The 22,262-nt window shown below is 38.4% G+C and overlaps 1 protein-coding gene across 2 annotated transcripts; it reads right to left on the bottom strand.

Moving 5' to 3' along the window:
* Positions 1-11,483: 11,483 nt before the first annotated feature.
* Positions 11,484-15,025, bottom strand: LOC134533333 (uncharacterized). Of its 2 annotated transcripts, XM_063370848.1 has the most exons (4): positions 14,753-15,025; positions 14,463-14,618; positions 12,323-13,142; positions 11,484-11,926 (listed from the first exon to the last, which is right to left on the bottom strand). In XM_063370848.1, the coding sequence occupies exons 1-4, from the start codon at positions 14,881-14,883 to the stop codon at positions 11,543-11,545; spliced, it is 1,491 nt and encodes a 496-aa protein (XP_063226918.1). In that variant the 5' UTR covers positions 14,884-15,025; the 3' UTR covers positions 11,484-11,542. The 2 variants fall into 2 exon arrangements, with proteins under 2 accessions (XP_063226918.1, XP_063226919.1); XM_063370849.1 differs by lacking the exon at positions 11,484-11,926 and having other exon boundaries at positions 12,256-13,142.
* Positions 15,026-22,262: the final 7,237 nt, after the last annotated feature.

Raw genomic sequence — 22,262 nt, 5'->3', positions numbered from 1 at the left:
GACAAGACAGAAGAACTACCCTACTTACCTAAAGAATTTTTGCTGGTGTATGCAGCCAATCAAATAAAGTGGGTATTCGACTACTTGTCTACAAATTTGAAAAATGATCCGGACATAGTGGATTGCCTGCCGTGCACCGAGTGTTTCGACATTGACAGGCCTGAACAAGACACACCTTCAACACCGCACAGTCGTGGATGGTGCAAGAAACTACATGAAATTATTTAAAATAATGTGTGTTAACGAATAATGTCTCAGTCTGTAAAATGTTGCGCTACAGTGAGGACATGGATTATGTTATTTTATTAAAGTGATATAAAACTGTTACTTATAGTTCGGACGGATATGTTGTGTTCTCCGAACAGTGTAAAGATGGTTGTCATGTTGGTTATTTACATGGAGAGAAATCGGTAATAAAAATATTTGAAACTAAAACGTGTGATTCTTCAAAATGTCCTGTTTTTAATATTAATACTTTAGATAATGTACCTAATACAGAAACAAGTTCTACAGAAATTAATTGTTATTGTAACTGTCATCCCCACTATCATGGTTTCTGTGAATGCATTCGCCGACTGTTTGCATATATTTTTAAGCGATGAGTCATACAGACAGGTTTTAACCGGTTATATGTAAAAGCCGATCGGTAGTATATGTAAAAAGCCGGTCAGTACGAGTTTGGAAGCCTCAGAATGCAGACGTTTCATCCTGCTAATCCGTACGTCAGTGTGAAACAAGCTTTATCCCAGGTAAGCTACTCTTACTGGAATGGCGGGGACTTAAAAAGCTATACGGAGACATGTGACGGACTATTTCATACTATAGTTTCCGATGACTTGAATTCATACGAACATTGTCAAAATATTGTTAGCTGTCAAATTTACGGACAGTGCCCCGTGTTTTACATGAGGGAACAAACAGTGCTACCGAGTTCTATCGATCAAGTAATTGAGTTCGCCAAGAATCAAGAAAGACTACCTCTTCATTCACCTGAATGTGCTACTATACAATTCTACAATCCTGCAACAAACTGTATTACTACGAGTGAAATTGGTATTCAAACCACGAAAGAACAAATTTCCAACGTGCGAAAAGTGTACCAGAAAGAAAAGAATCCTCGCAAGCCTGCTAAAAACAATTTGAAAACTACAAGTACTTTCTTCGGTCTCGAACCAGCAGCCCTGCATACTGCGGATGTTCAACGGATTGTACGCAATGAAATGCAAAAGATTTTAAAAAGTATGTCGGAGATAGTAAATGTAGAATAAATTTTTAATGTTTTAGTTTTGTAATGTGTTCTTACTTTTAATAAATGTATTAAACTTACCTGATTTATTTATTTCCTTACATATCTATAATGAGTATTTAGCTGCTCGAGTGTCAGCTGGCGCCACAAAGTCGCAGACCTTTTGTAGAATGTGCGTCATGACTGCAGCTCGAGTGCTTGGACTGTTGACGAGCTGTTTGTGGCAGGCTCAGACATTCCTGAGCACCTCATGGCGCCACAAAGTCGCGGACTAATGGACCTGCTACGACATGCACGGTCACGTATATTGTTCGGGCCCCCCTCAGCACTGCGAGACGACATTCCTGAGTGATGAGTCACGATGCATGCAGTGCCTCGCCACCTTATCACCTAGGTCATTAGTGGTTTTACCCGACTCACCAGTGGTAGGGTATCTGCTCCACACCTCTCATAGACCTGCCACGACCTGCGCATGAGTCATGCCGGGTTTTTCCGAAGACAAAAGTACTTCCCCTCCACATACTACATTCCTATTGGTAGGTTCGGTAAAAATACTCTGTTCCTATTGGCTGTATTGGGAGGTCCGCGACTATAAAAGGACAGGATTAGAGGGTCGGAGCTTCAGTGTGTTCTTGGAGTTTGAGTGAGTTAATTCGTGTGTGAGTTTCGCTGCTATCACGATTCCTACCGCCAACGCTACATCGCCTTCTACAGCTCCACTGCACCATTTTCTGAGGTATGCTACATGTTTCGATATGTTTCTCAGCTTAAACTTTTTTGTAGGTTATCAGCTTAAACTTCTTTTAGGTTATTAGCTAATTTTTTCTGTATACTTTAACTTTTATGTATGCTAGCAGGAATATTTTTTTCAGCTTTGGATTTTCGACTAATTGTTTCTCTGTACTTAAACTTTTGTATAAGCTAGCAGGAATATTTTTCAGCTAACTACTTCTCTGTACTTGAACTTTTGTATAAGCTATCAGTAATATTTTTCAGCTAACTACTTCTCTGTACTTGAACTTTAGTGTATGTCAGCAGGACTTGGACTTAAACTTATGTGTGGGTAACCAGGAATTGTTTAGCTTAAACTTTTAACAGCACTTTAAATATTCTAGCATTGTTAGGTTGTGCATTAGACTAGTTTTGAACATGTTAAGTTAACATTGAATAATTTTTCAGCTTTAACTTTAATCAGTACTTTAAATATTCTACCATTTTTTTAGGATTGTACATGAAGGAGTAGCTTTAAGGTTATGTTTGTAACTTTTTTATTTAGTAAAATTGCTAACAGGTTAGGCTAGTAAGCTTGAGGACTAGAGTTTTGAGGGTATGTTTGCAACTTTTTTTATTTAGTTACATTGCTATCAGTTTAGGTTAGTAAGCTTGACGGCTAGAGTTTTGAGGTTATGTTTGAAACTTTTTTATTTAGTAACATCGCTATCAGTTTAGGTTAGTAAGCTTGAGGACTAGGGTTTTTGAGGTTATGTTTGTTTTTGTGTTAACATCTAGCATGATTGTATTCTTAATTATTTTGTTACAGTTCTCCGTACGTCGAGCTACCGTTACGTGTTCCGTAGGTCGAGACCGGACTACAGATAGCTGTGATGGCATCAACCATGCAGAAATGCCGTTTCTGTCCTGCTGTGTTTTCGCTGGGACACAACCGCTACCGGCACGAGCGTCAGTGTGCTGAGAATCAGCTTCGTGACTTCCAGCAGTGCCACCTGTGTGGGAAGATGGTCGCACGCAGCGACAAGATGCAGCAGCACCTTTCAACATGTACTGGTGCTGTCGCCACGACATCAGGCACCCGGTGTAGCTTCTGCTATAAGGCCTTCGCCCGTGCTGATGTCACCAGACTACATGAGAAGTCGGCTTGCGGACTAAACCCTAACCGCAAAGCACATTCATGTGAAAACTGTGCTAAGGAGTTCGACAGGGCTGACACTCTTCGCAACCACATTAAGGTGTGCAAGGGGCCTGCTCCGCCTCCAACAAAGAAGCAGAGGATGGCAGCAGTTAAGCCAGCAGTACTGCCTAAACCATCGACCAGCCGAACAAAGGTGGTGACCGGCGCGGGTTTGGCCAATACCCATGGCTTCATCACCGCCGAAGTGGGATTCAAGGGTAACTTGAAGACGTACGTGGCAGAAAATACCTCAAGTTCTGAGAAGGATATCTGTACGTACCTCAACTCCATCAAGAACAAAATAATAAGCCAGCTCATAGAGGAGATTGAAGAGAATGGACCGCTGAAGTTTAATGTCGTTCTTGAGTGCGACTACGAAAAACCAGTAGATGCCTGTGAAGACAAGAGGGCCTTCAAAACCATGAATGTCCCCCTCTACGCAGTTCATGAGGTGGAGGAAGCAGTTACTGAATCCATCTCTAAGATCTGCAAGGAGGAGGAAGACTACATGGGAAAGGGGTCCGGATGGACTTTGTCGGCCGTTAAGCGACTACAGCTTCGCATAAATAAGCTCGATCCACTCCGTACCAGCTCCTACATCGAACTGCCTACCACCATCGAGTCAAAACATGCAGTGATAAATCCGCAAAACCTCGAAGATCACATGTGCTTTAAGTGGTCGATTCTTGTGAAGTACGTTGAAGGCGAGCACCCAGAACGTGTCAACCAGCGCTACCGTGACCTGGAGGGGAAGTTCAACTTCAACAACATTGACTTCCCTACTCCAATCAAGCAAATACCGCTGTTTGAAAAACAGAACCTCGGAGTCTCCATAAACATTTACAGTATCGACGAGAATCTGAATGTTGTTCCTGCACGAGTCGCTCCTGAAGAGAAAGAACATCATTTCGATCTGCTGCTCTTGGTCAATGACAATTCGTCCCATTTCACCTACATCACTAATTTTTCTGCCCTGGTTCGCTCCCAACTCACTACACACACTGAGGCTATTCATGTTTGCAAAAGATGCTTTAAGCATTACGATGATCAGGATAGGGTTACAGGACTCGCGGGTCTTCAGTGTTTGGAAAAACACAGTGAGCTCTGCAAACAGCATGCTGCTGTTAGGATGGAAATGCCTCAAGTTGATGAAAATGGTCAGCCTCCTGTTCTGAAGTTCAAAAACTTCCACCATGCCGATAAGATGCCTATCGTGGTATATTGCGACTTTGAGGCTATTCTAGAGAAAATCCATACATGTCACCCGAATCCTGATGAGCCATACACGCTGCAGTATCAAAAGCATAAGGCATATAGCTACTGCATTTACATGAAAGTGGATAACACCATCATCCCTGCACACCTCACTTCTTCACTTCCTTCACAGCCTGAAGTGTATAGGGGTTGTGACGCAGAAGATAAGTTCATTTCTCGCATTGTGGAAATTGGACATGATGTCCAGAAAATCTTTTCCACATCTGTTCCAATGACTCCGCTCACGCATGCTCAAAACACCGCTTTTCTGCAAGCAAGATGTTGTTGCTACTGTGGAGGAAAGTTCGGGGGAAATTCAAAGAAAGTCCGTGATCATAATCACTTCACCGGCGAATTTATTGGGCCTGCATGTAATGACTGCAACCTTCTCAGGCGCAGACCAAAAATGTTGATTGTGTTCTTCCACAACCTGGCCTACGACCAGAACTTCATTATCAGGAAGTTAGGGTACGACACTAAAGAAATTTTCATAATTCCGAATTCAGAGGAGAAGCTGATAACTTTTTCTAAGAAGTTACATGATAAGTTCAGCATTCAGTTTGTAGATACGTTCCGCTTCATGAGTCGTGGTCTCGCTTCGCTCGCTGAGTTCTTGCCTGCAGACAAGTTTGTCAGTACTGCTGAGTTTTTCGCTCCTGATGAGCTGGAATTGGTTACCCGCAAAGGAGTATTCCCATACGATTTTGTAGATTCTTTTGTTCGACTAGACGATACTTGTCTTCCACCTATCGATGATTTCTACAATAGTCTGACTGATTCAGGGATTTCAGAGATGGAGTATGCTCATGCAGGGAAAGTCTGGGACAAGTTTCAGTGTGCTACTTTGGGGGAGTACGCTGACTTGTACCTAAAGACAGATGTCCTGATCCTGACGGATGTGTTCGAGAATTTTCGCAGTCTTTGCTTGGACACGTACAGTCTAGACCCCTCGCACTACATTTCTTGTCCAGGATTCGCTTTCGACGCGATGCTTCGTACCACAGGTGTAAAACTCGAGCTTCTGACAGATTATGACATGTACATGTTTGTGGAAGCAGGTATTCGCGGTGGTGTAGCGCAAAGCATCAAGAGGCATTGTGTGGCTAATAACACCTACGTGCCTGAGACATATGATGCATCCAAGCCATCCACCTATCTGGAGTACATTGATGCCAATAATTTGTATGGGTGGGCAATGTCTCTGCCGCTCCCCATTCGTCATTTCAAATGGTCAGACACATCCATTGATGTTATGTCTGTACCGGATGATTCTCCTATCGGGTACATTATCGAGTGTGATGTGGAGTACCCTCCCGAGCTCCATGAAAGTCACAAAGACCTGCCGTTTCTTCCCGTGAATCAATGTCCGCCTGGCTCAAAGCAATCGAAACTCATGACAACGCTGGAAAATAAGGAACATTACATTGTACACTACAGAAACCTCCAGCAAGCAGTATCACACGGGTTGATGGTTACTAAGATACACAGAGTCCTTCAGTTTGAGCAGTCAGCATGGTTGGAGCCGTATATTCAGCTCAACACCAACAAGCGCAAAGCAGCAGCCAACGAGTTCGAGAAGGAGTTCTTTAAGGGCGCCGCCTATGTCCGTGGGAAAATCACTTCGCGCGCTTGGACGGGCTCATCTTCGTGCAGGAATCGCGGCAGACGCTGGAACTACTCGCCGTGGCTTTCCGCCCCTCGAAAGGCGGGATGGTGTCTTCCCCCACCCGACCGCCGAGCAGACACCAGGGAGGGAGAGTGCGTGGGCAGGGGAAAGGGCGCGAGGCAGATAGTGAACGTGGTGTCCGCTTCCCGGCACCGAGCCGGCACCTCGAGACACTTGGCTGGCGCATGCGGCGGAATGTCATTGTTTAGGATTTCCGCGCTGAACTAAGGCCAGATTACACTTCAGAGAATCGTGAAAGATATTTTTATGCCATGATACTTTCTTTTGGAATGAAGAAACTATAATATAATTATTATTACCCATTAAACGAATGCTCTGTTGCTTTTAAAGTTGTGTTTGTATGCAATATTTTGCAGCTGATGAAACAATCGCCGTTTATTGTTCTGCAGTAAAATACATCTAGCATATTTCATTTCGGACGCTATTGTTTTCAGCCGTTCTTATAAATCATTAGGTCCGTTCTACAGTGAACGCACAAAAACGAATATTTTAATATACTTGCAACAGTGGACGCAAGCGGACACGGAAACGCTTCGGCATGAGATTGGCAACACAACTCTTGCGATTGCGTTTGAGTTTCCGTTATGCGTTTCCGTTGCTTACGGTTCCGTGTCACTATAGAACAGGCTTTAGTAAAAATGTTTAACGAATAAAGATATATTTTCCTATTCAAACTCGGAAAATATAAGTGGCCTTTTATTATGAATGCCGTAACTGCATGCAATGATATGAAAGGCTTAGAATGATAGTGGAATAAGGCACATTACCAATTTTTAACAAAACAATTAGTTGTTACGATATTTAAAAGACAGAACCAACTAAGTGCTTGAATGATTTTGAGAAAGTTAATAAATATTAAATAATTTAGAGGGGCTTTCGTATGAAACATATTTAATGTAACACTAGTGCTTCGGAATATAAGTGACTTACACCATTATCAATATTAGCCTCTCATATGTTACGTAAACGATGATTGCCTCACTCCTTATATGGTTGGCTGTGAATTAACAAATGGTGTTTCAAATTTGTGGTACTTTAAAACAACTATCTACATTTGCTATCAAATGAGATCGTTTTGTTTCTATTGCATTTAATAACAAATAATTTAGATTATTACCGACTGAACTATTAAACTTGCTACGCATTAGCCTACACTGATTGGCTAAATTTATTCTTATATGTTCGTCAGCCTGTGTGCTGCTTAGCGCTACAGCTCACAATTTTTAAGAGATAGTGCGGAAAACGATGTCTAGAAAGAACATAGCGAATGCAATTTTATTTCAGGACAAAAAAAAACTGTAAATTTCACTGCGGGTCATAAATAAACTTATGAAATATTTGATAAAAAATTAAGACATGTTTAGTTTTTGTTCTACTGTAAGTTAACTAGTAGTCTAATGTTTATTCGTTTGTGTACTCGTATAGGCCTTTCTATATTGCCTGAGTTTATTCTTATGATTGTCTTAGATTATTCAATGACCTAGTGAGTGTACTAAAGGATTAATTTGTCATGTAATATATGACAATGTTACTCAACGTACTACATCCCTATTTATTGTCGTCGGTCTTAAGTAATGTAAACTCTGTAATGTTTCTAATCTTAATGTATTTATATATTATTCTTATTTTAATATGGGTAATACCATGTGTGTTTGTGATCCTTCTTAATGTAACAAATACTATAATGTATGTTTTCTTCATATTCCTACTTAATTTTAAAGTACCAGATGTGTGAATTTAATATTCGTTCACTATTACAATAATAATGTACTACAGAGGCACATGTATCCACAAATGTAAACCTCTTGTAGGCACTTTGTACAGATTGGTAGTAAATCGTAATTAAACTTTTCCTTTGGCAGTGTATACAAAATGCCAAAATAAAATGGAAGGGTATGTAATGAAATCACTTGCTGCAAAGTGTGTATGGATATGTGTATATTTTACAACATATGTATATAAATATCTTTCTTGTAAATTACAACATTCATAACAAAATATATTATTCACACAACACCTAATGCTCATTCAACAATACCACATTTACATATTTTATTTACATTTTATATCTATGAGAATTGTTATGTTCATTCTTACTACAGGTTATACATCTATGTAATTTGTACCACAAAATAAGACAGTTGTCACCATGAATCAGCTTAAGTAAATGGTAAAAAACTGGCTTAATGTTTTGAAACTGTTGAGACAATAGCTACAATACAATAGCTCTGAACATACATACTAATTGTTCACACAAAAAAATATTCCACCTTACATATTTAAACATACAAAAATAAATATATTCATACAACTATTTCAGATTCAGTATAACAAATTATTTCGTTTCGAACACTCTTGATAAATAATACGGTGCAAATACAAATAATGAAACTAATGTTAATACATCAAAACCAAAAATAAAAATAAACAGCTGCTCGATACTAGTAGTAAACTATCAGCGCACAATATAACATGTAGAGTGAAACAAACATTTTACGTATATCTTTTAAAACGATTCACAATGAGATACGGCCCATAATAATATAATCTAAGTGCAAAGTTATAAGACACTGCATGCCAATTACACTGTTACATTATATTCATTTAAGTATTTCACAGCATACACAAACATAAGGTTTTTTTTTTCTGTTGGCACGGAAACTGGCAACTGGGCACTTGTCTGTATAACTGTATCATTTCAAACATCTTTCGTCAAAATAGTACGCCAATTTTCTATGTTTCAATTGTTTATTGGACTAGAAAACAAAAATCTATAGGCCTAACTGTAATCTTTATGAAATCATTTTTGTTGTTAATATCCTTCTTTAAAAATGGGAATTTACCTGTACTGTTTGTGGTAATTTTGGCTTACATGTAAGGCTATTGTCCATCAATTGTTTACAGTGTATTATCAGGTTCCCTGATTTCCATATTCCTAGGATAACGTGGATCTATTATTTCCGGTAGAAGGCACGTCATGTAAAACTGTGTCAGTTTGTTGATCATTTTTTCTTTCCAGAAACTGTTCTCTCTTTCAATTTGTTGCACTAGTAAGCCACGTGGTGTCCAAAGGACGAAATAACAGTACTTACGATTGGTAATATGCAGTTGTCCCTGCACTTGGTACATGTAAGCATGTCCTTTCTTCAGAAACATTTTACCATCCACAATGTTACAAAATGTTACTTTTTTCTGTTCCACTGCTTCTTGTGGAGACATTCTGGCAGCTACGGCAGGACATTTTACTTCAAGGATACCATCATCTCCAACAAGACCGTCAGGTGTTGCTGCCAGCCATGGGTGTTCCTTATCGACGAATAAGCCACAGCGAGCCACCTTCTTACCAAAGTTCACTTCAAAATCCTGAATGGCGCTATGCTCATTTTCCAATCCATACCTTGTGGCCTCCGTCCCTGAAAACCTACTGTACAATATACTGACAACGGATTTTGCTCGCTTAGTGGATTTCTTCATGTTACAGATTCTACCGAAATTTGATGCTGTCAGTCGCTTGATTCTTTCTGATTTCCAGAGAACAGAATCATTTTGCCCTTTGGTAGCGATTTGTAGATTTTCTCGTTCTTCATCCGTTTTACAAAGACTAGCGAGAAATTCCTGTGTCTGTCTTGCATATTCGTCTGGTTCCATGTCAGGTATGCGTTGTTCTACACAGCCATAATCCTTGTCAGGACCTGTCACATACAACTTTCTGCGCTTAAATGTTTGTGGGTTTGTCAGCCTCCTGAGCTTTCTTTTCTCTGATGAACGTTCCTTGCGCTGTATGTGAGCTTTAGTGATGTTTCCAGGACTACTGTTTGTTAAACCTTTATGGATAAAGGACTGTGTTTGAGGACCTGAATTAAAAGAAATTACAGAGAGCTCGCTTCTTGTTTGGTAGCCACCACTCAAACAAAAGTTTACTCGTTTACTTGAAACATGCTTGCAAACCACATTATTGAAAGACTCTGCTGTATTAGTATTGATATTATGTAAAAGGCTTACAGCATGATGTGCAACAATGTTTCGAGCTGCTATTATTTCTGACCATATACCTGCCTCTTGAAGAGGCGGTACAAGGTTTTCCTCGTTTTCTTTCAATCCGCTACAGAAATAACCTCTAATTGCGCATCCTGAGTGGTCACCAAATACGTGAAATGGACCATTGTAAATGTCAAGTTTTAACTCCTCAATTTTTCTGTGAATTGGAAACTCTTTTTGAGCACGCCTATGCTGCACAGCTCCGGTGACTGCAGCTCGAAGGCGGAGTTGTTTGTCAGATACAGCCTTTCGTAGAACAGGAGAAACGGAACCAATTTCGTTTTTCGTCTTTTGAGCAATACAACGTATCCTTCGAAGGTAATTTCGCAGTATGTGGTTAGTACATTCAATTTTGGTGATTGTAAAATTTGGACCATATGGCTGAGCCTTCACCAACTGGGTCATAATGCTGCTATCGCCATCTCCTGAAAATGTTTACAACACGCTACGTACTAATGTTATAAATGTATAGGTATTTATTTATATACGAAAAAAAATACAAGGCCATGTTGCAGCGTTTCGAAAATAATGAGTTAAATTTATCAGTTAGTTTCCAATGTAATGAATTGAGAAAATTCATGACTCCGTGAAATGAAACTGTGAACAAATCCTTAGAAGCTATTTAAATCTACCACGTATAATTCGGCCGCATACATTATTTTGTCATTCTTTATCTCATTTTCGGGCAAAAAATTGGCGTTAACTTATTTAGAAATATTGGAAAAAAACTGTTATGTTTATTGGTATGACAATACTTTAATAAAACGTTTAAGGTGGTATTGTTAAAACTGGGTGATTTTTCTGTATAGACAAAACATTGATTAAAAATTATTGTTTTTGAAGGGCCGTTAAACGCTGTAACAAGGCCTTAAACAAGATAAGACTTCAATACTCTATTTCTCACAAATATTAAAACTAAGGCCGCATACTTTACAATATTTTTGGGTCCTTTTTTCGGCTAAATGGAAAACTTTATACCTTGCATACCCTTTAAAAATATTCCTAAGAACCATACCAAGACATAAATCTGCAGTTAAGCCCTCAAAGAAGTACATATATTAACATAGTGGTAGGCTCTGAATTGTATGGCTATGCTATTTCTGGGGTATGAAATACAAGTGCAAGACAACATTTCTTTAATTAACACAACTACTTACATACAATGGCTCACTGAAAAATACCTACAGAAAACTACCAAATCATTTTTAACTCGAAATGGCCACATATGCACGTTCTTCTTGTAGGCATATCAGAGCGCTCGGTTACTGCTCTGAGGCTAACTATTTTCATATAGTTCACAATATTTAGTACCTACTCTTCGCGAGGTTACATTAATAAACATTGTAGAGCTAATACCTTTCTGTATATTTAGGAAGTAGCTGTTACAAAAGCGCTACATTTCAGTTCGTTACAATATGCAGCATTGTATGAAAACATATGAAACGTGCGACGTCGGAAATAAAAACATTAAATACCACACGGCATTGAAATTATTTCGAAAATATACTATCGACACAAATACATAATAATTAATAACATCTGAAATTAACTGATCACCTTGTGACTCACCAATCAGCTGATGATATTTCAGGTTATGCATGGAAACACTGCATTTGAAACCTTCCACTATGATGTCAGATTCCATGGCATTTGAAGACTTGTTCCAATTTTTGAAACAGACGTGGTCCTTTGGCGTCTCATTTTTACTGTTTGCTCGTGAACATATGCAGCAGTATCGATTCCTAGTGCTTGCGAAGATAACTTTTTTTGTTTCTTTTCCTACTATGCAAGCCTATAAGAAAAAAAAAAGCATATTTAATCTGTTCGCTGTAAAACTTAATGTAAGGTAACGAACATTGTATAATCAGGATAATTACATTATTTCGAATGTCTGGCATTATGCCAATAGGCTCTAAGTATATGGCTCTATGCCGGTAGGCCTAAAAGACTTTCATACTAGCAAACAGGTCTATCACAAAATAACTATACAATGTTTGCACTTATAAAGAATTTAAATTGTCGCATTTATCTACAAAAGAAGGAAATATTAACAAAATAACTATTACGTGTTGTTCACACTGTCATGAACTTATTTTAGTTACTATTAATACATAATTACTGATATAACACAGATTGCCTACAAATTATTATTCAACACGCAATAAGATTACGTAATACACAAACTTACCACCCCAGAAAGAGCATCATATTTGTTTCCATACGATCGTTTACACCAAGCTCCATCAGTGACAACTGCTATGAGAGGAACTCCGTCGACATCCACACTGCCATTTTCTACTGCCAATCTTGCTTCTTCTTTGCCAGCGGCTTCCATACTTTGACATGCGACATCGTGTATAACAGAAGATAGGGATTTTTGACATTTGTTGAAAGTCTCCTTGGCCATGCAAGGCATTTCCAAAGTTGAAGTTATGTCTTGTAACTGTGTAAAACTTTGGCCCGTTAACAACATACTGTTCACCCATGCCATGTTACAGTTGACTTTATTTGTTTGGGGGTCCTCCGAGAAAATAGATTCAACAGTACCACACATATTACACTTGAAATCAAATTTACTTATCATTCCATTTTTATGTTCTTTTATTAATCGCATATTTTCAAACGAACACTGAAACACTTTGTTATGTTGGCTGATGCGCGACATTTCTTTGAATAGAAAGTCAACATCAAACAGTCGACGGCCTTGTATCGGAAAGGTTGATGATTCAGAGCTGAAAGTTTTTTTAGGAGAGGTTTGTTCGGGTGAAGATGCTGGTGACGAAAGTTTCTCCACGCCTTCAAGAAGCTGAGCGTAGTCACTTGTGACCGATTTTGACTCTTGTTCCGTGTCTGAAAATATTCCAGTAACATCATATTCTTCTGTAGGATAATCAGTAGTTGTGACTTTCTGCGGTGACGCCAATATTTCGTTTGTCCAAAACGAACAACCTGCTCCATCGATGTCTACTTGATCATGTGAAGCAGTATCGCCGGGAGAGGTGGAACACCTAAAACAAAACAAAATTAAAGATATGATTTTCCTTGAAATAATAATCAAATACGCTATTAAAATTGTAAACAACTATTATTGTTGACATAATTAGTAGGCTAAAATTAATAATATATTTCATTAATTATGTCGCAAAGTTTGGCTCAATGTTCCAATTGTGAAATTACAACATTGCTGTGTAAAACAAAAATACCACGTCTCAGAATATTTTAATTATATAACCGTTAAAACAAAATAATTTATTAACTGTAGGCGTAATGGAAGATATGTTAAACAGTATTTTAATACAGCAAACAACAACACTTCCAACCGCTCAGCGATGGTAACAGTAAAAAGCTATAAACAAATAATATTTTGAAAACGCTCACATAAGTTATATACAATTGTTACTAGGTATAACCCTTCAACTTTCTTTTAACATAAAATGTAACCACGCAACTGAAGTACTATTTATAAGTGTTAATAAAGATCTAAATTTGAATCATAAGTAATTTAAATAAAAAATGAAAGATTATATTCTTTTATTTCTTCCATATTCCTATGTTTGTAGAATACTGTTACCTACTTTACAATTTGCTAACGAGTTTATCGGAAGAATGATTTGATCCGTGTTGTCTGCAGCCGAAAGCCGATGACCTGACCACTACGCTACCATTTTTATGATAGTAGTTGAGTTAGACATAATATTTAGGTTGAATTTAAAAGTATGTGGACTGAAAACACTAATATTATATTATGAAAAAATACCGCCTCATAAATTGAGCGCGAAATCTTACAAATTAAATTTGCGAATTAATATGTTTCACTATTTCAATTATTGGTTTAACAAAGTTAATATGTAGTTTTCTACAGTTTACTGATTGAGATGTTTCATCAAATTGAATCTGTGAAAAATCGTAAGTAATAACGAATATTCACTGATTCCGATGTAGAGTCAATTAATTTTCAGTTCTCAGTCATAAAATGATGGAACGTATTTATGTAAGCTATTATAAATACATACACACACGACATTTAAGAGAAATGTGTCAAGAACAGGCATATTACTTTTTTATTAATTTTCATTCAGTGCAGAAGTATTTGGAAACATTTAAGGAAACGTTTCATGAATCTCATACGGGAAAGCATGCTATAAAACTATGCAGTAATGTAGTGGACTATTTTATGTATGTGTATAGGCCTACGTAATATTCATATACAGGTATTCATGCGTTATAGACGTTTTATCCGTGCTAGAAAAGTAAGAGAGACACCTTCTTTCGGCATTTTGCCCTTTAATTATTCTTAAGTAATTGTTGAAAAAAACTATTATTCAAACCTTGCTGGAGACAACGTTATGTAGCAAGTCTCACTGTCTGTCTGGGTTTTCCTTTCAACAGCATTTTCTATATTCCCCGCGTGTTTGGATGTACTGAAAGACTCATGTGAAGTATAGTTGGAAAACCTTGTTTCATGGTTTTTCACGTAACGCAGCCTGTGAAAGAAAGAACATTTAAATTTAATACAGCTTAAATGGATAGTAAAGGAATATAAAAAATTATGCTATATAACCTTTTCAACTGAAAGTGAAGGCTTACATGTTTCTTAATAAATGTACAACACACTTACCTGCCGTCAACTAAACGTAAAACTTTCCCTTTGTTCCATTTCCTTTTCTTTCGAACTGCATTCAGACGCAAGTGACGTTTTTTACCTCTTCTTTTGTCTTCATTCAAAACTTGCTTTCTCGCAGATTCCATACCTTTGTAAATCAAACCTTTCTAAATGGGTATAAAGGCTAAACGTTCTACTGGCACTTGACGCGAGTCAATTCACCCACACACATTCACAAGTATCAGAGCACGCACGCAGGATGATGGATGTACGAACTATTATCTCGCACCTCGCACTGTGCCTCTGTCAAAGACAGCTACTGCCCTAGACTCAGGTTAGCGACACGCAGCAGCTGGGCACTCCCCCTACCAGCCGGATCTTTTCCCCCCGCATACCCACCTTCCCGCCGCTCAAGGCTACTTCCCCTCCTGGACTGATAGCGGCCGAGCGGAGCGCGTGGTGGCGCCACTTCGCTGGAGTGTCTTACTGGCATGCAGTGCTTTAGAACTGCATCGTAGAACCATCGATTTTCATCTACGAAACTATATTTTTTTATCACGCGACGCAAGACAAAGGTGCATTCTACGGGTCTATAATTTTCCGAAGCCCGGGAAAATGAATCTTCTTACCTAAATCTCGCCGCAAAAAGTGCCGTTTTAGTTATTTTCACAGTCAAAACTTACCTATTAGTAAGGGAAAATAGAACGTCTCACTATTATAGGCCTGTAAGCTGTTCCTTAAATGCTTTTCGTAGCCAAACCGCAAAACAATACGTGGAATAGTTTTCGAATAAAAGCCGGATTTCCAAGGCTCTGCACGTCTCTGCGCTCTCCAAGTAGGCGGCGCCCTTAAGTTGGCTGTGAACTCCACGTTCGGGAAACTTATGGAGAACAAGAGGCGGAGGCCCAAAATGGAGCTGGTGTGCTCCGAGAAGAGATTTAAGAAACTGGTGTGTCGCCCATCCTTCAAGGACCGCACTATGTATGAACCGAATTTAACGCTTGTCCACCTGAACCATGAGACCATCATTTTTGACAAACCGATCTATGCCGGACTAGCAGTACTCGACCTCTCCAAAACACTCATGTACGACTTCCACTACAATACTATGAAACCCCGATACAATGATAATATTCATCTAGCATACATGGACACCGACAATTTTGTCTACGAGATCCATACACAGGACTTCTACCATGACCTCAAAGCCGACTTCACAATAATGGCGAAGTTCGACACAAGCTGCTACCCTTCTGACCACCCTTGCTTCTCCCCAGTCAACAAAATGGTTGTTGGCAAATTCAAGGACGAGTGTGGAGGAGAAGTAATGAGCGAGTTTGTCAGTCTACAGGCCAAACTCTATGCCTACAAGTGTGGTGGCAAGGTCGAGAAAAAGGCCAAGGGCATCCAGCGTTGTGTGGTCAAAAACCGCATCACATTCGGTGACTACCTGGATGCCCTGCAAGTCCACCGCACAAGGAGGGCAGGCGTTAGAGCCATACGGTCGAGGCAGCATGTGCTGTATAGTGAGTATAGTAATAAGCTGGCCATCACGTGGGAGGATGATAAGCGACGTATCTGCGAGGATGATATCCGCACAATCCCCCACGGCTATATAGGAGACGACGAATAATTTTTTTCTGCAAATAGTTTGGGTGTTGCTGTTTCAATTTGTTGTATAGTTTCAGTTTTTTTTGTTGTATAGTTTCAATCTTTTGTATAGTCTCAATTTTTGTTGTATTGTTTCCATTTCTGTTGTATATTTTCCGTTTTTTTGTTTTATAGTTTCCATTTTTTGTTTTATAGTTTCCATTTTTTGTTTTATAGTTTCCATTTTCGTTGTATAGTTTCCATTTTTGCTATATGGTTTCATTTTTTGTTGTATAGATTCGTTTGATGTGTATGTATTATTCTTTAATCCAGAATTTGTTTTTGTAGCGTTCGAGGTTATTTAAATAAATATGATAATACCTACATACTGCTTATTATTTTAAATATAGAACCTTTATTCAAGTTAATGAAAATTTAAAAAATGTGAAATTGTACGCAAACATTAAAATATCTGCTTCCATGCAGCTTTTAAACACGAGTACGCAAACACGGACTCTGAAAAATTTCTGGTCCGCTAAGATGGAGTAATAAATTTATATTTTTTTAAAATTATAATTACTTTAACTATCGCATCCGCAGCAATGAAATAATAACATATATGTTAGTTAAAACCTGTAAATGATTATGCTTTTAAGAATAAATGGTTGTCACAACAACAAAATAACTGAGGATTTTATGGTCTATAAGGATCATAACAACATTGGTACGGGATAGAAAGTCGGCCTTACATACACTAAGGTGCTTTAGGATGGTGATGACATCATCGGATGAAATCAATATGGCGGAATCCAGGATGGCTGCCTCTAGCAGAAAATAATGGTTTAGATTATTGTTTTTATAATAAATTTATTTTAAAAGATGGTGGTGTTACGAAAAATTGCGACAGGGATGAGTGGGGTGTTCGATGATGTAATCGTAATGTAGAAGAGTGGGGCGCTCGATGATGTAAACGTAATGTATAGGAGTGTGGTGCTAGATAATTGTAACATTTAATTAAAATTAAATTATTAATTTTTATTTTTTTTAATTAAAATCGGATAATAAATAAGGATTTTCAAGATGGCGGACATGACATCATAATAAGGTGGAATGTTCTAGAAAACAAAATGGTCGTCGGGGTCAAAGGTTAAAGTCAAATCCAAGATGGCGGCCGGAAGTGACGTAACCCAAGATGGCGGCCGGAAGTGACGTAATCCAAGATGGCCGCCGGAAGTGACGTAACCCAAGATGGCCGCCTCGAATCCCTGAATCCCCCACCACCCACCGGTGTCCCAGAACATACTATAATTACCTACTTATAGAAGTTTCTTAAACAAAGAAATGGACGTTCCTATGTCACTTAGTTGGGCTTTGGTAGGGTAGTAGAGCAGAATACGAGTAACACTTGTAATTTGTTTATACTTGTAGTAGTGCAGAAATTATATAATTTTTTTTGTTTTGTTGTTATATTTCTCGAACTTTCACTTCTTTAATATAAATTAAAATGATTTTTTGTACCACCTAAGGAACGAACTAAGGTGATCGAATTAACGAGTATTTAAACTTAGTAATAATTGAAACTGTGCACTCTAGTGGCTAAAAATAAACTAATATGGCAGCAGTGCCATCTAAGAGATGAAACACAATATGTCTGATCCAAGATGGCGGCCTACAGCCGACAAACAAGATTGCCGCCATTAAGTAATACCGACTGACATAATATCTGCCTTGGCATTAGTGGTGGGAGGTCAGTCTGCCGGGGGCTTCCATTAATGAAGAAACCGTCACAATTTTTTATTTTGCCCTTACCGGGTTTGAACCGAGAAATCCATGATGATGCGATTTTAACTTCAACTTTTTAATTAAATGTTTTATTAATTTTAAAATTGTTAAATTATTAAAGTTTAAAATTGTTCTCATTAAAATCTGACAATTATTACAGTTTTACAAGATGGCGAACACAACAAATAGGTCAACATTATGGATTAGGGCACTCAATTCCAAGGTGGCAGAATGTTTCATTGTTTTAAAAGGAGGAATTCAAAATATAGAAAAAACATAATGGTGTACCGAAGATTGACACTTAACTAAAGGTCAAAGGATACAAAAAATCATGAAATTAACCAAACACTTTTTTTACCAGTTTGAAAATTTTCAACTTTAGTGGTGGGTAAAAGGGTATGTGTGTTTCTCAAACAACAACTACTACTTAAAATTCATTTGAATAATAAGTGGGAAATTAATAGAAATAATATAGAGTTACCGGTACGTATTGATTATATTGTCATGGTCTGAAAATTTCATTACTTTTTTTTCTTCAATTTATTTTACTTTTGTATCTCGTCTGGTTAACGTGTTGGTGTACTTGCGCATTTCCAGGCTCGACCGGTTGATTTCGACACACGGGTAGCGGAATATAAGTTGCTGCGATGGTAGTTTGCAGGCACCGCGGGCTTTTTCGAGGCTGCATGGTTTGCTGAATCTCGCGGGCCGCTGGCCAGGGCTCGCCGAGAGATTGCACCACGTTGTTCCAAAAAACCCGCTGCGCTACGCTAGTTTCTTGTTTGCCGTTTTGGTAGTTCTGCCACGCGAGGCTTTTGTGTACTCGTTTCGAGGACTCTGTCCTGATTAGTGTTGCCATCTTGCGCCCGAGTTTGGAAACGTAGGCATAAACAATCGAGCAGCGCGAGAAGGGGAAGGAGGAGGCTCGCTCGCGCCTGCGCAGAGGGAACTGTCTACTTCGCTTGTTTTTTTTTCCCTTGCGGGAAGAAGGGACAGCCATTTTCCCCATGGCTAAGTTTTTCCCGGTGTTCGTGTTTTTTCGGGGTGACCTCGTTCGTGAGGTAAAACTCTCGTCCAGGGAGTGAGCGGGGCTTTATGGCTTTCGAAACCTCGCGGGACGGGTGATCCACGACAGTACGGGGCCTTATCGCTGAGACAAAGTGAGGGTAAGTGGTTGGCAGTGATGGATAGTGAGATGGAGCTTCAGGCTGGACGATCTTCGTCCAGCACTTAATCTTTTTAAGAAATAATGTAGCGTCAGTTCCTTTCAGGCCAATTATGTTTTTAGGAAAAGTAGTTTGGGGAATCGACGTCTTGTTATAGGCATGCATGTAGTGGCTGGGAAGTAGACTATTCCTCAGCGGAGTCACGGCGACGGAAGAACGGCCATGTTGTTAAATGATTAATTGTTTGCCGGCCTACATCACTTTAATGTTTATTTAATGTATTTATTTATTCATGAATCTATTTGCTAACTTATTTGTTATCAATTTATTTGTTAAACTTTTTTCAGATTTTGTTTATTGTGTTTCTAGTATTTGGTCTAGTAAATAAAATCTGTGCTTGAATGAATTAATAATGTTTCTTTTCAGTACATAAATCTTACCCTACACTCCCTGTATGGGGAGGAGACTTGGCCTCGGGTACAGGTGCTCTACCATCTTAATTAACTCCCAATGTTATAGTTTATTTATTGTTTTCTGTATAGGAGTACGTGGGATGTCTGGCGGAGTCCCGTCACAAGTGGTGGAGGCGCCGGGTAGTCTCTTGTAGGGTTGTTTGTGCTTTATTTTTTTCTTCTCTTTTTCTTTCAAATTTAATAATGTTTTTATATAGAGCAGTGGAAGCATTGTCGTGTCGGAGCACGCGGCGGACGTGTTGCGTTGTGCTTCACGTATTTTTTTTAGTAATGTTACTGTTGTTTTGTTTAAATTTTATGAATAAAACTTTTTGGTTTAGTTTAGTTAAGTCAGTCAGTCAGTCTGTCAGTCAGTCAGTAAGTCAGTCAGTCATTGGGTCGTTCAGATCACCTATTAGGTTTTATTAAGTTTTAATTACGTTAATTTTAATTCCGGTTTAATGATTATTTAATTTTTTTTTTTTTAAATTATGTTACCATTAAATTTTTGTAATGAATCTAAGAGTTTGTGTAGACTTTTGGTTTAGGAACGATGTTAAAACTTGTGTTAAGTAATGTTGTAGACAGTGCTTGTTGCAGGCGAAGAAAGTTTGTGTCGCGGAGCTGGCTGGCTACCAACGACGGGAGCGTTGCATAGTCAAGCAGACATCGCGTGCTTTGTGTGACGGGCGCGACGCTTAGCTGTGCGCTGACCTTGAGCGGCGGACGGCCTGGCGCGACACGGCTCGGCACGGCGCGGCACGACTCGTTCCGGCCCGGTGTTTACCGGCTGGCTGGTCTTCCAAGGACTCAGATAAGAGTTTCACAGTAATTTTTTTTAATGATTTGTTTTATTTGCGTCATTGACTACATCGTCTATTTTTTTTATGAGTTAATTTTATAATGTTGAGAGTAATAATTTTTAATAGAATTTATTTATTTTCCATTGTAATAATTTTTTTTTTGATAATAATTAATTTTTTTTTGAACTTTGCATTTCGAATTGTAGGAGGTACACAGTAGAATGGATTAGCTCTAAGAAAAGTGAGGTTTGTTTATTTGTGTATGTTAATGGAATGAACTCCAGGGGAACAGTAAGGTATAATTTATGTTGTCTTTGAGGTGAAAGTTGTTGTTATTGTCCAGCCAGTGGAGCTGAGCTGGGACAATTTGAGGTGTCCCTGGGAGAGTAGGGACTGTAGCGCAGACCCATAGGAGATGGGCTGGCTACTGGATTAAGGGTCGGGAGAACCCTGAGTTGTTAGTAGTTTGGGGTAGGAGTTCCCCATGGTAGTACCGAAGTGGCTATCCCGTATGGGATAAGGGTACCACTTTAAGTAAATTTTGTTGGTGGGGTTAGAGTTTCCTGTTGTGTAGTGGGCCTATAGTAGATAGGCACTACATTGAAATTTTTGGTTGTCCTGGAGGTAAATTCCCTGGGTTAAGTTAAGGAATTGTGTTAAATTTAGGAAGGAGGGGGAAATGAGAAACATAAGTGAGTTAGTGTACTTGCCTAAGTATTTAATTGAATTTCATTGAATTAATTTATGAGAAAGATTATTGTGTTAATGATAATGGAACTGAGTTAATTTTTTTTTAAATTATTTTTCTTGAGGAAAGTATTTTAAGTAATAAAGTTAAATAATAGAGTGAGTGGGGACAGTTATGATTGAGTATTTTTTAATTTATTTTGTTTATCCTACTAGGAATGTAATGTTTTAATTTTATTCTCTCAACCTAATTAAAATTTAAATAATGTTTTTTTTTGTACGGTGTTCCTGATATTTACTTTTGACACAAGAGATAACAGTTCAAAGTATTTATTTTATTTACACGAAAATTTGTATTTAGCTTTGTGATACAGAGAAAACATTTTTTTTTAATGAGTTGTTTATTTTGTGCTTGATTCTTATCGGTTTTGTGAAAGTAGTGTTACAGTACTCAGTTCAGCGGTGATCTGTGACTGACTTCATGACTAAGAAGACTGAGCATGGTGTTGCTGGCGGCACATCAGAGTGAACCTGATGGCACCACCAGTAGCTGTTGTTTCGAGGTGTTGCTGTTTCCACCAGACGAGAACAACCAGCTGATTGCTGCCTACAGCATATCAGATGTTAAGGTGAAAGTATTTTAATTTTTTTTATCATGTTAATAATGTTTTTTTTTTATTTTGGTTTAGGATGTTTAATACAATTTTTATTTCAGCTTTCGTGGGTTATTAATAACAGGCAGATTTTAAGCGAATAAAGAAAAGAATTTTTTTTTGGGCAGTCTAATTTTATGATTGTTGATTCAGGAGTTTATTTTTTTCTAAGAGAGCAAGTTAAATAGTAAATAATGGTTAAAAGTAATAGACATAATTTTTGTTGATTTTGTGTATGGCCCTGGTTCGATTAAGTGGTTATTGGTTAACAAAATTTATTTGATGATGATGCCATTGTAGGAAGTTATGGAGTAATGTAATACAGACCCTGGAGGAAGGGGCTGTAGCGTGAGGCCATGGAGGCCCGGGTTGTGACAGGGTTTGCAGGGTAG

Source organism: Bacillus rossius, chromosome 6, assembly GCF_032445375.1.
Source record: "Bacillus rossius redtenbacheri isolate Brsri chromosome 6, Brsri_v3, whole genome shotgun sequence".
In the NCBI taxonomy this organism is placed as follows: Eukaryota; Metazoa; Arthropoda; class Insecta; order Phasmatodea; family Bacillidae; genus Bacillus; species Bacillus rossius.
Note: the sequence above shows the minus strand (reverse complement) of the source record. Positions and strands in the feature narration are given on the sequence as shown.